The sequence below is a fragment of the Telopea speciosissima genome, chromosome 9, assembly GCF_018873765.1.
Source record: "Telopea speciosissima isolate NSW1024214 ecotype Mountain lineage chromosome 9, Tspe_v1, whole genome shotgun sequence".
Taxonomy (NCBI): domain Eukaryota; kingdom Viridiplantae; phylum Streptophyta; class Magnoliopsida; order Proteales; family Proteaceae; genus Telopea; species Telopea speciosissima.
The window spans coordinates 5143806-5159516 of record NC_057924.1 but is presented as its reverse complement, the minus strand read 5'-3'; the positions used below and the strand labels follow the sequence as shown (position 1 = coordinate 5159516).

Genomic DNA, 15711 nt, shown 5'->3' with positions numbered 1-15711 from the left:
AAGACAGGAAGAAGAAATCGAAGAGGGAAAGAGAGTCAGGAAGAAGAAATCAAAGAGGGTCGCCATGGCGTAGGTCGCCATGCAGCCCTCTCCAGCGCCAGGACGCCATGGCGTCGCCATGGCAACTATGGTTTAGAATATTGCAAGCAATTAACTATATGCCAGAGCCTCAAATCAAGTTCCAGCCTTGACAAAAGTTTGGTATATAGCCCTCGAACACTGCACTATGTCCCCAAGCCCAGCCCAGCCCTAGTCAGAATTTAAATTATTGCCATTGAACAGGAGGCAAAAACAAAATTGGTTAAGAGGATTATAATGGTGTAGGGGATGATAATGATGAACTCACCTCCCCCCCCACTCCTCGGAAAAGAAAATGAATTGATGCAACATTAAATGGTAATACACTGCTTTCTAGTATGTAATAATAAGACATATTTCACCTCACCTGATACCTCGAGTTCCATCAAAAGTACACAAACCAATCTGGAAGCATACCGTCTCAGGATATGTCTGTAATACAGAAGAAAAAAGAATATACAATGAGGTAAGTACACCGAGGAAGTCTGGATGATAGCTTCACTATCTCACAAGGCAGTAAGTAGCAGCAAAAAAAATTGATATTGTCCCACTATAGTAATCTAATTGAGTCAACTCGAAGAAGTGAAGGGGAGAGGGAAAAAAAGAAACACTTGTATGCACCTCTGCTAACAATAAGTCCAGTATCGTCTGTCCATATTGAGCAACAACAAACATGTATTGCTAGCTAACGACCCCGGAGGCTCCAATTGCGTGATTGATTTCAGTAATAATGGTCTACTTGGGCATGTAGGCACACGCTGGGGGCACACAGTTGGGCACATAGGCACCACATTTGGGCATGTAGGCACATGCTGGGGGCACACAGTTAGGCATGTAGGAACCATACTTGGGCATATAGGCACGTGCTGGATGCACACAGTTGGGCACATAAACAAGCAACAAGCAAATTTAGTAACATGAATGATATTATCAAATGCTTAAAGTAAAGTGTGTGCAAGAAAGAGATCAATTTGGATCCTCTACTGCCGAGCTGCCCGGCAGGACCCTACTGCCAAGACACAGCAAGGCGGTAAATGACCGCCTTACCCCCACTCGGGCAAGGCGCTCGGGCAGGGGTAAGGCGGTCATTCCCCGCCTTACTGTGTCATGGCAGTAGAGTCCCGCCGGGCAGCTCAGCAGTAGAGGATCTGAATCCGAAAGAGATAGAGAGAGATAGAGACAAAGAGACAAGGGATGCACACAGCTGATTGAGAGTAGTTCGGATCCAACTGATCCTCCGTGAAATTTCTCGTGATATGCTAGCAAGACCTTCTGCACAAGTTGCCCACATAAGTACTGGCGGTGGTAAGTTTCAGCGTCACACATGTGGTACAATCAAGAATCAATGAATCAAGTTAGGTTGTTGATCAGTCAGCAGTTTCACTTGTTTTGGGTTAGTATGACCATCAATCCTTGCAGTCTGAACTCTTAAGGGTCCGACCACTGCTGACCGTCTGGTGTGATGCTTCATGAGAACACTGTACGTAAGAAGTATTTTTGCCCCATTTTGGTTTTCCTAGGAATTTGTGAACCTAGTTATGGATTCTAGAGTTCATCTCTCATTTCCATGCCAAGGATGTTCAACACTAACATTAATTTTTCATATTGAGCATGTGAACTCTGATCTACAAAGAATATTGTAATGGTTCCCTGTAGTTCGATAGAACTCCAACCGGGCACTTTTTTCAAGCCCAAGGATCTCATCTGCATCCGCACTTCTCCCATGCCATCCCATTTGCTCCTTGAAGCATAGCTTTGTGCCAATTGGACATAATTGCTAGCATTGGTGGGCTTCAACAAGATAATTTCCCTCTCAACAACATCAGCAAGAGCTGCATTTCTATGGGTACGACAAGCATCAAGCAGTATTCCAAGAACATCAGCACTGGGTTGTGAGAACAGATTCTTGACGAAGTTATATGCCTCTGCTACTCTTCCAGCTCGGGTGAGGAGATCAACGATGCAGGCCCGGTGCTCAAGCTTTGGTTCAATGCCAAAATCTTGTGTCATAGACTGGAAAAGTCTCAAACCCTGAGAAACAAGTCCAGAGTGACTACACGCCGAGAGGACGGCAAGGAAAATTACATGGTTAGGTTCAATCCCTGTGCTCAGAAATTCTGAGTACATCCTAAAAGCTGTATCTCCTTTTCCATGACTACCATATCCTGCAATCATTGTGCTCCATGAGACCAAGTCATGCTCCGGCATATCATCAAAACACCTTCGAGCGGCATCTATGTCACCACATTTTGAGTACACATCAATCAAAGCAGTGTCAATTGAAATGGAAGGACCAACTCCATTTCTAATCACAAAATTGTGGATCCATTTTCCTTGATGGAGTGCCCCAACAGAGGCACAAGCTTGGAGAAGGGAAACAACAGTAATAGGATCAGGTCTTTGGCAGGCCCTCCTCATTTCATTGAAGAGGCACAAGGCCTTATCCAAATCACCATTCTGGGCATAACCAGCGACTATTGCATTCCACGAAACAACATCTCTGTTGTCTATCCTATTAAACACTGCCCAACTCTGCTCTAGATAACCACACTTTGCGTACATGGTAAGAAGCGAGTTCTCAGCTGCAGTGTCTACTTTAATTTTCTGCCTGATGATGTACCCATGGATGGACGTTCCCAGAACAGAGGAACCCAGCTGTGCACAAGCAGCAAGGGCGCTAGCTATGGTTGCAGTAGAGGGCATCCCTATGGACTTTAACATCCAATGGAACATGTTAAGAGCCTCATCAGCCCTATCATTTTGTACCAAACCCGAGATCATGGCTGTCCACGAGATCACATCCTTATCTTCGATTTCATTAAACATCTGAAAAGCATCGTGAACATTTCCACATTTCAAGTACATGACCATAAGAGTTGTCTCCACATGCGCATCCAATCCAAAACCAGCCTTGACAATCTGCCCATGGACGGATTGTCCCAATTGAAGTTTGCTCTGATTTGCAATTGCAGACACCACAAACCCAAATGTCTGCTGGTCTGGTTCTGCTCTATCGATCCTCATCCTATTCAAAATCTCCAAAGACTCTCTTACGTTCTCATTCTTGGAGTAACCCGACAGTAGAGAATTCCAGGAAACAATGTCCCTTAGATTCACCGATTCGAACAAATGACGAGCCATCTCCACCCTCCCACATCTACCATACACGTTCAACAAAGAATTCACCACCAAAATATCAGATTCGAAACCCGATCGAACCACGAAAGCATGGACGCATTGCAGTTGGATAAGCTGTGAAATCCCAAAGAGCAATCCCAACAGAGTAACAGAATTGGGTTGAATTTCTTCTTGCCTCATCTGATTATACATAGAGAAAGCCATATCTACGTGGCCAGCACGTGACTGGCAGCCGATGATAGCAGTCCAGGGGACGAGACTTCTTTCAGGCATTGTATCGAAAATTTGACATGCAACATTGGTTTTCCCGAATTTTGAATACATATGGATGAGAGAAGTGGCAATGTAGGCATCAGAAGAGTAGCCATCGACGATGATGCGTTGGTGTATTGAGAGGCCATGTGAAGGTAAACCGAGAGAGGTGCAAGCTTTAAGCAAACTAGGAAAGGTGTGGGCGTCAGGAGGAGTGTCGTCCCTCACCATGCAGGAGTAGACGAGAAAGACCTCTCGATGAGCACCTGAAGCTGACAGGCGGTTGATGAGTTCGTTAGATGACTTGGTGGTGTTGAGGGAAAGGGTTAGCCTTGGTTTTCTGAGAGCGCCCAAGATACAAGGTTTAACATTGTTCATGGTCTCTCTCTCTCTCTCTCTCTCTCTCTCTCTACTATCTATCAAGGACAAATCTGCGCAAGAAAAAGGTACAAAACATTACTAAAGGTTATGTTTGGAAATGAAGAAAAAAAAAAGGTTTATAATCTGACAAAAGTAATAATCACAAATATACTTATTTTGAGGGAAAATTACATGATTAGTTACTCTTGGGTTTTCATTTACAAAACTGTCAATCCTATATTTGAATTAACAAACATAGATAAAAACAAGTTAAGATTTACAAAACTGGACAAAATAGTGTCTTTTCCTCCCACTATTACTTTTTTTGACATTTGTACCCCTGTCATTGCCTTCTCGCCTAGGCATCTTTCGTTCCCTACAACCCTACCCTTGTCCCAGCCACCGCCATTCTCTGCTACCCCAAGTAATAGAGGGAAAAAAAAAGAGATTTTTTCAGAGGGGAATTGCCGAGGAAGGAAGGAGAGTCACTGTTTTATCTAGTTTTGTAATTTTTGTTTATTTTTGTTAACTCAAACATAGGGTGGACAGTTTTGTAAATGAAAACCCAAAAGTAGCTAATCATGTAATTTTTCTTTTTTTTTATGTGATATTTTTTTTTTCTTCATTTTAAAAATTTCCCTGAATTTTTTTTTTCAATCTTATGTTTTCTTTTATTTTCTTGCGTTCCAAACATAATGTGTGTGCCTTGGTTAAAAGTGGGACCCACTTCAACAATATTTGAGTTTGCACTTTCTAAAACCCTACTTTTTCTGTGTAATAATGACATGTGGACAATATGATGTTAAAATATTGCCCAAAAATTTCCACATAACAACAAATGTATCTACCAAACATTTTTGAAAAAAAAAACACTAAAACTTGAATTGTCAAACATTATAAACATGGGTTATCAATGAGCTTCTCTCTCCTATCTATTATGTGTTTAATGGGATTCACTCTAGTGTATGAATGTTAAATTGGGTCAATCTAATATGTGATAAGTTAAAAAACTTGATTTAACGTGTTTCATTACCTTTGGAGCTTTTGATGTATGATGTGTATTGATCAAATACCTAACAATATTCTTTACAATTCACATTATGAGTGTATGACATTATCAAAAGAGTGTAATAACAACACAATTACTTTTATGTTAGAGAGAGAGAGAGAGGGAGTAAAGCAAAATAACATAGATCTTACCAACAACTCATTGTCCAAAGCCAATGAAGACATAGATTTGGTTGTTTTCAAAGGCAGAAGAGTTCTTGCGTACATACACAACACCCCTACATACCAGTAGAAGATTCGCGCCCTTCCATCATTGTTGTAGAGAATCATTTGAGGGCCGATCAGGGAGCAGAGACAATGAAACCTTTGACTCTTAAGTCGAACAGTAGATTTTGGAGCGGTAGAACTATGTTTTCTGGTTCTCAATCGTGGCCTGTGGGATGAGCATGAACATGATCAAAAGAAAATTTCCAAACCCTATTTTCCGAAAATGGGTTGTTCCATGTAAAATTTTACTGTATGTAAATTTTAAATAGTTACAAACATAGTCTCTGCACAGACACAGGAGTGCGTGTAGTTATCCCCCACCTCCAGTGAAATTAAAAATCCATGGAAAATTATATGATAAGAAAAACATGTATTCTTTTTCCTTACAACAACTACTAGACAGCTGTTGTTTGAGTCTACAAAATTATCCAAAACAGTAATTCTACTTAACCATCTATATTCTTGACCATTTTACCCCTAATTTCAACCTGTCGCCTCCAATCACACTATCCACCCTTCCCTACAAACCTGCCCACACGTGCAACCCCATTCCTCCCATGCCCCTCCTCCTTCACCTCCACATTTGTGTTCTAACCCACCCCAACCTTCTCCTCCTCCTTCCCAACCCACCCGTAACATCGACCTTGGATTGACATCCAATTTACCAAAATCAAATATCTCATTGGTTTTTGACCTGGAATCTCAAACCAATTACACATATTGGATGAGCCCTATCATATCAAACGTGAGTGGGATGTGGCTGCAGTTATGGACAAATTGAGAAGATTTGGGGTGGTTTATGGTGAGTTGTTTGATAAGCACATTTATGTGTGAAATCTTAGGAGATAAAACATATATTTTATCACATTGGACGAGTTATTCGGTGCTTTCTTGTGCTTTTCGGGGTTTAGGTGAATTCTTGTGAAATGAAGGAGATGATGCTAAGGAAATGTTTTTAAGCTGTTTAGAGGTGTTAATGGCTTGGATGCGTAGCCCATCGAGTCAGCTTCATAACGGTTCAAACGGCACTTGATTCCGAGTTAAAACGAAGAAGTTACGGCCGTTTTTGTAATGAAGCGCAAAAATGGTTTGCAAGGGTTTATTTGTAATTATTAACAGTCGACCGGGGATAAAGTGAAGCGAAAGTTTGGATTCTAGGGGTCTTAACGCAATAACCAGAAGTTATATTTTCTGTACCCGAAAGATTCCATTTGGAGGGCTCTGGACAGTCCAACTTCAACTTGAGATATCTTGGGCTCCCGAACTCCAAATTGGACGAAATTTGGGTCTATTTTAGGTGATTTTTCGCAAGGAACACAATGGTGAGGCCTATATAAGCACCCCATGCTCCACGTTTTTTGAAGGACAGAATGGGTTTTTTATTTATTCTTGAAGGAATCCTAGTCATCACCCTTATTCTCTCTCTCCTCCAACTTCTCAAGGGCACTTCTGAAATTCTACATAGGATAGATTTATATTTTCTCATCTATGGAAGATTGAAAATCAAAGATGCTTTGATTTTATTGCTTGGAGAAGATATCTACAAAGAAAAGTAAGCACAAGTTAAAATTAGGAACTTACTTTTCTAGAAATAGAAAATCTATGTAACTAATATTCTCTTCTCTCCCTCTTTCCATTTTTTCTTTTTTTCTTGGAATTCAAGGCATTGTAAAAGGGAAGGAGAAGAGAATATTATCTTTCTTAGGAATATTTCTCCTACACTTCCCTCTTCTCTCTTCCCCTCTCTTCCCCTATAAATACCCCTTGCCCTCCAGGGTTGTAAGAAGTTAGTTCTAGTTCAGTTTTTTTAGTTAGTTTTAATTTATTTTTAATTCAGTTTTTAATTCATTCACTTAGTGAAATTTTCTTTTCTTTTCCTATTTTTGGCTTTAGTTCTTAGTTTGATTTCATAAATTAGTTCTTTCAAGTTCTTAATTTTGCTTTCATAAGATTAGTTAATGGTTGTAATAGGATTAGTTTATGCTTTAATGTCTTCAATTTGATTGTAATAGTTTCGAGTTTTAAGCTTCCTAGTCTAAGCTCTATGTTGATGACAAGACTTGGAGATTTAGAAGAGGAGGCCATGGTAAGTTCATGCAGTATTCATTCAAGCTTCTTCAATTAATCCGGTTCAAGCACATCTAGATTTGCATTCTCTAAACTCTCAATTTCATTCTCCCTCTCTATCTTCTTCTTCTTCTTCTCCCTCTATTTCTTTTATTTTTTTTATATGGTTGTGGTTTGTGGATGCACTTTTATTCCCTTATTCCTTTTTATGCGATTATTATGTGTGACTGCATTTTTATTCCTTTCAATTTGAGTTAGTTTGATAAGTTAGATGTTTATGAGTTAGGACACATTAATTTTCATTAGTTTAATTAGTTTAATTTAACACTTTAATTTAGTTCACTTTGCATTACTTTAAAGTTAGTTAAATAGAGTGGCGTATATCTCCTTGTGTTCGACCCGTAGCTACGATTGACCCGTACGCTTGCGGTATTATTTTAACTCAAACATTGTTCTACGGTGTTGTGTATGTATGCAAGAACAATGGTGATAATGGATGGTTAACAGGTGGGAATCAATTATTCAACAAATCAGTATCATCTCTACTAACCAATCGATATCATCCATGGCCCACGGTACCCTCGCTCAACCCCTCCTGGCCGTTGCCAGGCTATTGCCAGCAACACAAATGTGTTGTTCTTGTTGCTAATTGTAGAAATGGAGGAGAAGTGGATGAATCTACACCAACCCCTTTCCTCTGTTCCACCCCAAACCTCTCCCCTTTCCTTCTTTCTGCTCCACCCCACCCACACACCCTCCCTTGTCCCCACGACCACCCTTCTGTTCTGCCCCCCCATCCCACCCTACAACCCAACCCCTCCGTTGTCCCCACCCCCTTCCTTAATTACCTTTGTTCCGCTCCTAACCCCCTACCCTCTCCTGAAAACCCACCCCACCACCGTTGAAACCCTCCCTTACAACTACCCCTTCCCTAACCCAACCCATCCCATCCCTACTATAAAAGGTGGGCAAAACTAGAGATAGACAAGTTTTGTTTTTTTTTTTAAATGAGAGCAGGATGGTTAGTAGAGCACAAGACAGTGGTGAGAGAAGTAGCAATGGAGAGGGTGGAGTTGGTAAGGATGGCGAGGTTGAAATAGCTGTTAGGAATTTTCCAAATTGCGACGAGTGGGCTTAAATAATTATCGGGTCGATCATTGATAGAGATCAAGAAATACAAGGGTTAACGTGGCTTGCTACTATTTATTAAGATGGACCGGACCAGCATGGCTCATTGTGGAAGTGGGTTAGGGTTTTGGGGAGTATTATAAATACTAATGATGAGGGGTCCCTGCAATCACTATTCTCTTTTCTCTTTTCTCCACAAGAAAGGGAACTCTGTGGGAGAGTCTAGGAGACTGTAGAAGATCCCCATTGCGGTTGTTTTGCAAACATCATCTGACGGATTGCTGTAGTTCGTGGGTAGATTCTTATCTCTTCTACATCAACAAACGTGGTGCAAGGTACTCCTTACTTCACTGCGCTTTTGATTCAATCGTGTTCTAGATCACTGTATGGGGATGGATTCAGGTTTGACAAAACCCTTGATCGATCTAACAAGTGGTATCAGAGCTGACCATACAGACCTAGGATCGATTGATTGTCAGTTTAAGAACATGAATCGAGATTTTTTATGGCGAAAATAGGGATTTTTGGCAAAACCAAACATTTTGGCCGCTGTCGGATTTTTCCACCGACGAAAATCAAATATTTTATATGGGTGCGAAGGGCTCGGAGAGACGAGAATTTTGGTGGGTGGATCGTCACCGCCGACCGAAGCCGCGAGTGAGATCTACACACCAACGACGATTATTTCAAAAAAAAAAAAATCTATAACGATTATGACATCATCTGACGTCATAGGCCTGACGTCAGTGGTTGCTTGCGGGTCAAGTTTGACCCAGTCAATCGAGGCCCAGTCAAAGATTCCTGACCAGGCCAACGTTGACCCGACCCGAGACCCTAGACCCGAGTTTTGACTCATTTTTCAACCCGGTGACCAGGTAGACCGGCAGTCCGGTTCAAGCGAACCAGGTCGGTCCAATTTTGGTTCGCTCTTTTCGTTTTGGATTGGTTTGAACCGAGTTTGGTTCGACTTAAAAAAAAAAAGGGAGGAAAATGACCGAGAAACCTTTAAATGGACCGTGTGGGTTCGTTTGGATGAATTTTGAGACGCGATTTGTTCTAGTGTGTCTGTTTTTCGTGCTCTTTGTTTTGATATGCAATACGGTATATCTTGGATAAACAAAAACTATTGTTTTGGCAGTTTTTGTGTTTTTCAATTGTTTTGGGAACAGAATCAACTGTTTGTTTTTCAGAACTGTTCTAGAACGTTTTATTGTTCCAGAAGCTATTTTTTCTGTTTTGGAATGCCGTTTTGATTGGATTCTGTCCTGGGATGCCCCATTTTACTTGTATTTTTCAAGGCCGACGTTTGGGTATCCTGTTTGAATATTTTTGTTGAATTTATAGGACCTGTTAATGACGATTGTGTCACCTTTGAGTGGCGTATGGGTGAGTAGAGCATCTGATTGGGCTCCAGTTGGTCTTGTTTCGTTCGTAATTTCAAGACCTACCTACTGGTACTTGATTTTGGGACGTTTAATACTTTCAAAGACCTATTTTGGACGATGATGCTACTTTGAGCATATTTGGACTATTTTGAGTTGACCATTGTCACTTGAATGTGCATATCACAACACATTATGGACGATCAATGTGTTTACTTTCACATATATCACTGCATATCAGGTTAAAGAATTATGAGAGGGTAAAATGGTGATCTACCAAAGTGGCCCATTGAATCCTTTTATGGTTCTGTCAAGGTAGCGGAATATATAGGTGACATTAGCCCAAATGCGATATTGCCAAAGACTGACGAGGTGATATGCACATGGATTGGAAGGGATAGTGGTCTAAGGGTTCCAGTTGCCCAAAGGTGTTGGGATTTCGAAAACTACTGATCTTTTCATGGAAAGGTAGTGTGTCTATCCAAAGATAGTGTACTCAAAGAATTTGGAATGCATGGCCTAGGGGTTTTCTTATCGCCCAAGGTGGAGGAAAATTTTTGAAAGTCATCGACATCTCACGGTATTTGCAGTGCGATAAATCATTATGAAATTTAGGTACGCTGAATTTTGTCACCCCCCCAGCGATGATGACAACAGGACACGGGAAAACATCGATATCTCTCTCAAGAAGGACTCTTGTCCCTACATCTGAACCAAATCACCCTAATATCCCTAAAATGACTTATCAAACCCTTTTACTAAACGTTGAAGGAGGTACTCACCCTCCCCACCACGGCGCCATGGGCTCCTTCCACGGCACCATAGGGACGGGTACTTGATTTCTATCGCGCCATGAAGAGGTGTGACATCAGCCTGTGACATCACACACGGCGCAGTGAAAAAGTCCCCACGGCGCCGTGGAGGACTTATCTCGCTAGGGTGAGGGTCCCCCTCCCTTATTTTTAAAAGCTTTTCTCGGGTAAGGAGACCCTCCAGGGCTTGTTTTGCCCCCTTTTCACCCTCTTTTCCCCCATCTTTCCCTCATGAGTATGTGAGTGAGTGGATTTCTTCGACGTGGGTAGATCCTTCGATTACCTATCCAAACATAGAGCGATTATGCTCTTAGGTATTGTTATCCCGTCAGTATACGGATAACAAAAATCCCCCTTCACAGCCGTTATTCTGTCTGTATATAGATAACGAGAATCTCTTATATAGCCGTTACTCTGCCTGAAGTCTGAGTGATAAAACTCATCTCGTATAGCCTCATTCTGTCTGACAAGAGAGAGACAAGCCAATCGTCCGTCTCCACCTGAGCCATGGGACATCACATATTTTGCCCTCGATGCGCTTTCATTTATTTCTTGTATTTCTAGACAGGTATCTGTCTCTTTCGCTCTCATTATTCTTGGCATAATGTAGACAATTAAAGCAACTCATTTTAGTGTACATAGTAAATGACTTTTTCTTCTTTGTCATGATTAGTGCATCATAACTTAGCCTTACATGTTAGTATATGATATATTATTAAGGGAGAATATTAAAAAATCAGCATCTAGTAGAAAGATCGATTTATCCGGGCGAGGTGGGTGCCTAACACCTTTCCACCCTCGTAACCTGACTACTTACCCAGAATCTCTGACCAGACCATTTGGAATCACGTAGCCCTTTCCGCTAACCCTGGATGGGGCTACACCCATTGGGTCCTAGGCCCTAATCCTAGATGGCGATTCCATTTCTTTATAAAGCATGATCCCAATCCCCATGATGATATATCGGAACGATACGCGGTTATTCATCGAAGATAATCCTTGTCGCCAAGAGGCTGAGGAACCCTCGTCCTGAGGACCCCGGTACTTACAAGGTGCATAACCTAGGGGTTTCTCTATCACCCAAAGGCGGAGGGAGATTTCTGAAAATTGTTGCTATCTCACGGTACTTACGGTAAGATAAAGACATGTGCATTTTGACCCGAAAGGGTAAACATGTAATATTATGAAGAAGTATTGTTGATTGATATTTATCATCTTGATTGTATGCATACATGTATCTGGTGTGTTGTTGATGATAAATGTATAGAACCACTGATTTTATGATGATATGTTGATACATGTTTGTATGATGCATGGACACGCGATGGTCAAATAACATGTTGATTTGTGCGGTATAGAAACCTTTAATATTGTGATAGTTTGTTTCTATATGTTGATGAAAAAGTTTTATTGTTGACAAATGATAACTTATTATGGTAGATGAAATAATAAGTGAATAATTATGGTAACTGACGGTTAACCAACGTGCATAATGAACCATGAACGAAATAATCCATCAATAAGAATTGTAATGATGAAAGATTATGTTAATATCAATTTGTAACCTATGTGGTATAATCGGCCTTGAGTCATTTGACGGAAGCTACTTCGTTGGCATGGATTGAAAGTATATCAATAATATGGAATGATGAGGCTAAACACTGAAATAAAATAATGAATGACTGAGCGAATTAAAAATCATGAAGAACATAATAAAGAAATTGATGCACTTAACAAACTACAATTATGTCATTGAAGGAATTGATATCTAATTATGCACAAGAAAGAAAGAATCTTGAGAATGATAACTTGACTAAGAACAAAAGAAGTAATCAGTTCGAGTAGTTTGATAGTTTTAATTACTTGGTGTAGAATTTGTGGTTTGAATTTTTACTTTCAAACTTGGTTGATTCGGTTGATTCGGTTGATTCGATTCTCTTGATTAGTGGGAGTACTTCTTTACATGATTGATCTGTTTGTGGATTGGGAGTTCTTTTTATTTTGATTGATATGCCTGTTGAGTGGGAGAACTTAAAGATATATGTTTCGTTTCGATTATAATGCTTCTACTTGATGTGATGAATAGCATTTGCATGCATGCATATGATTGATATGTTGAAGGTCATTTTGGTCTAAGGATGTTCGATTGACGACGAGCCAAGTCGTTTAGCTATTTCTAACCATGGATGTTAGATTGGTGATAAACCAAGTCGTTCGATTACCAACGAATATGACGATATTCAAAGGTAATCCATGAGTCGTATAATGCTCATAATACGTTCGAGGACCTACAAGGAATGATGGCGATATTTATGTGATCACAGACATGTACGACATTCCTTATACAAAATTATCTCAATGCAGTTCATGTTGAGGTGTATTTTCTACGTGCACGACATGTAAGTAAATCTTTGTTTGTAGCTGACAGAAAATGATATGCCGTATATTGAGGTGTATTTTCTACTGTTGCTCAACATCGATATATTTACTAACTGGATCAATGTTTAGTAGCATTATTGTTGTATTGAGAATCTATGGCCACATCTGATAATGATGACCTTATAATTAATCTAGCCTAAGTGGAAGATTGTTAGGAATTTTTCAAATTGCGACGAGTGACCTGAATTAATTATCGGGTCGATCGTTGATAGAGATCAAGAAATACAAGGACTAACGTGGCTTGCTACTATTTATTGAGATGGACCGGACCGGCTTGGCCCATTGTGGAAGTGGGTTAGGGTTTTGGGGAGTATTATAAATACTAATGATGAGGGGCCCCTGCAGTCACTATTCTCTTTTCTCCACAAGAAAGGGAACTCTATGGGAGAGTCTAAGAGACTGTAGAAGATCCCCATCGTGGTTGTTTTACAAACATCATCTGATGGATTGCTGATGTTCGTGGGTAGATTCTTATCTCTTCTACATCAACAAACGTGGTGCAAGGTACTCCTTACTTCCCTGCTCTTTTGATTCAATTGTGTTCTAGATTACTGTATGGGGATGGATTCAAGTTTGAAAAAACCCTTGATAGATCTAACAATAGTAGGTGTGAGGAGATGGGGTGATGGGCAGTTGTGTGTTTGTGGTTAGTAGAGTGAAGAAATGTGAATAGGTTGCGCCAAGTGATAGGTGCTGATGAGGAAGAAGAAGAAGAGGGAGTGGGGTGGATTATGTTCTAGCAAGGATTGGGGGTGGATGGTGTTGCAGGAAGAACAAGAAGAGGAAGAGAAAGTGGCGGTGGGGTCCCCTGGGGCGGGAGGAAGGAGACGGCCGAAGAAGACGTCATGGAGAAGGTGGGGCAATAGGGGACCCATATGATGTTGTGGCAATGACTGCGAGCAAACTCAGAGTGATGACGAGAATGGTACCTTAAAGACAACAATTGCGACAGATTGTGAGGGGGGTAGTAGGGAAAATTATCTTTTCCAATTCCTTAAAGCTCAGCAGTGCGGCAGTGCTAGGTGGAGATGCTGACATGTGGCAGCTCGGACACATGGTAGTGCTTGGATGTCCGAGCTGCCATGTGTCGGCATCTCCACCTAGCACTGCCGCATTTCCAAGCTTTAGGAATTGAAGAGGATAATAATCTGGGGTAGTAAGAAGTGGGATGTGGTAGCAAGGGTGGTTAGAGGGGTTGTAGGGGCAAACATGGTGATTGATGAGGGGGAGCTGGAAGAGTAAAACGGTCAAAAAACATACATGATTGAGGGAGAATCACTCTTTTCGATGGTTTTATAAACCCAAATCCAATATTGTGTATTTTTGTAATCCAACTATTAAGTGGTTACTTTTGTAATAAAAACTTAATTTAATCTAATCTTGTAATTATCTCAAAATCCATCCATGTTGATGTCTCTGCGCTTGTTCTTATGCGCCCTATGCTGGTGCAAGGACTACACGACCGCAGAATGATCTCTTGCTCAAGCCAAACCTCTAGAGCTTTCAACCTCTAAAGAATAACTCAATAACCCTGTGTACTGACTACTGACAAGTAAACCCATCGTTCCCTCATAATTCCCTCATAATTACCACAAACGCAAATGTAGTAGCAGTACAAAACTACAAGCAAATAACGTTGCCAAGTCAGCGATCCGCGTGAACTCCAATAATAGGAATTCAGAAGTCTTCCTATTTATACCCTAAACCACTTATTTTGAATTCATTCACCGAATTTCAATCGACCGCTTTCCCTCCTGTTCCCGCTCAAATCTTTGCACTCTGCTCCCTTTCTCTCTCTCTCTAGTCCGCAATGGCGCCCAAGGCTGAGAAAAAACCAGCAGAGAAGAAGCCAGCACAGAAAGCTCCGGCCGAGAAGAAGCCAAAGGCTGAGAAGAGACCGCCGAAGGAAGGGTCGGCCACGGCAGACAAGAAGAAGAAGAAAAACAAGAAGGGAACCGAGACCTACAAGATCTACATCTTCAAGGTGCTGAAGCAGGTCCACCCTGACATCGGCATCTCCAGCAAGGCCATGGGCATCATGAACAGCTTCATCAACGATATCTTCGAGAAGCTCGCACAGGAGTCTTCCAAGCTTGCTCGCTACAACAAGAAACCCACCATCACCTCTCGCGAGATCCAGACAGCTGTTCGCCTCGTTCTTCCTGGAGAATTGGCTAAGCACGCTGTCTCTGAGGGTACCAAAGCCGTCACTAAATTCACCAGTTCTTAGATGTTTGGTTGCTTTTACTAATTCTAGATCGATATATGTAATCATAATTAGCCACTGGTTTTGAGGTTTCGATCTAACTTCTAGTTAGATTTTGATTCTGTTTCTAATGTTCTGGGGATCGACTTCTTGGTTTACTGTAAATCTTCATTATCCTCTTGAATGTAGAGAGTATTTTACAACTCCTTCTCTTTCTAATGTGTTGGATTTGCCATTTTTAATGTCTATCTTTTACCAACTCTAACTTTCTCTCATCAGCGAGTTTTCCTGCTTTATTTACTTCTTTCCTTTGGTAGCAATTGAACTGAGTTTGCAAATTTTAAATAAGCTGGGTCAAGGCCTTTTAAGAGGTCTTCGAAGAAAGGGTAGCTTAGTGAGAACACTGAGCTCTTGGAGTTGAGCTCTTTAGATTATTGATATGTCCAATCCAAACATTTTTGCAAAAATTGAGATTCGAATTGCCTGATGGGTTAATCTGTTTGTAACCAACCGGACTTATTTGCCCACCTCACTCTACTGAAACTTTTTAAGGTATAGGCATTTTTTGGAATTT

General features: G+C 40.9%; 3 protein-coding genes across 6 annotated transcripts in view; 1 reads left to right on the top strand and 2 right to left on the bottom strand.

Annotated features, from left to right (window-relative positions):
- Positions 1 to 15711, bottom strand: part of LOC122639723 (aspartic proteinase) — an 83048-nt gene that overhangs the window by 3133 nt on the left and 64204 nt on the right. The gene's annotated exons all lie outside the window — the stretch shown is intronic.
- Positions 1511 to 3857, bottom strand: LOC122639722 (pentatricopeptide repeat-containing protein At4g04370). Its single transcript, XM_043832643.1, has one exon. The coding sequence runs from the start codon at positions 3844 to 3846 to the stop codon at positions 1624 to 1626; it is 2223 nt and encodes a 740-aa protein (XP_043688578.1). The 5' UTR covers positions 3847 to 3857; the 3' UTR covers positions 1511 to 1623.
- LOC122639726 (probable histone H2B.3) lies at positions 14721 to 15162 on the top strand. The gene has a single exon (XM_043832658.1). The coding sequence runs from the start codon at positions 14742 to 14744 to the stop codon at positions 15159 to 15161; it is 420 nt and encodes a 139-aa protein (XP_043688593.1). The 5' UTR covers positions 14721 to 14741; the 3' UTR covers position 15162.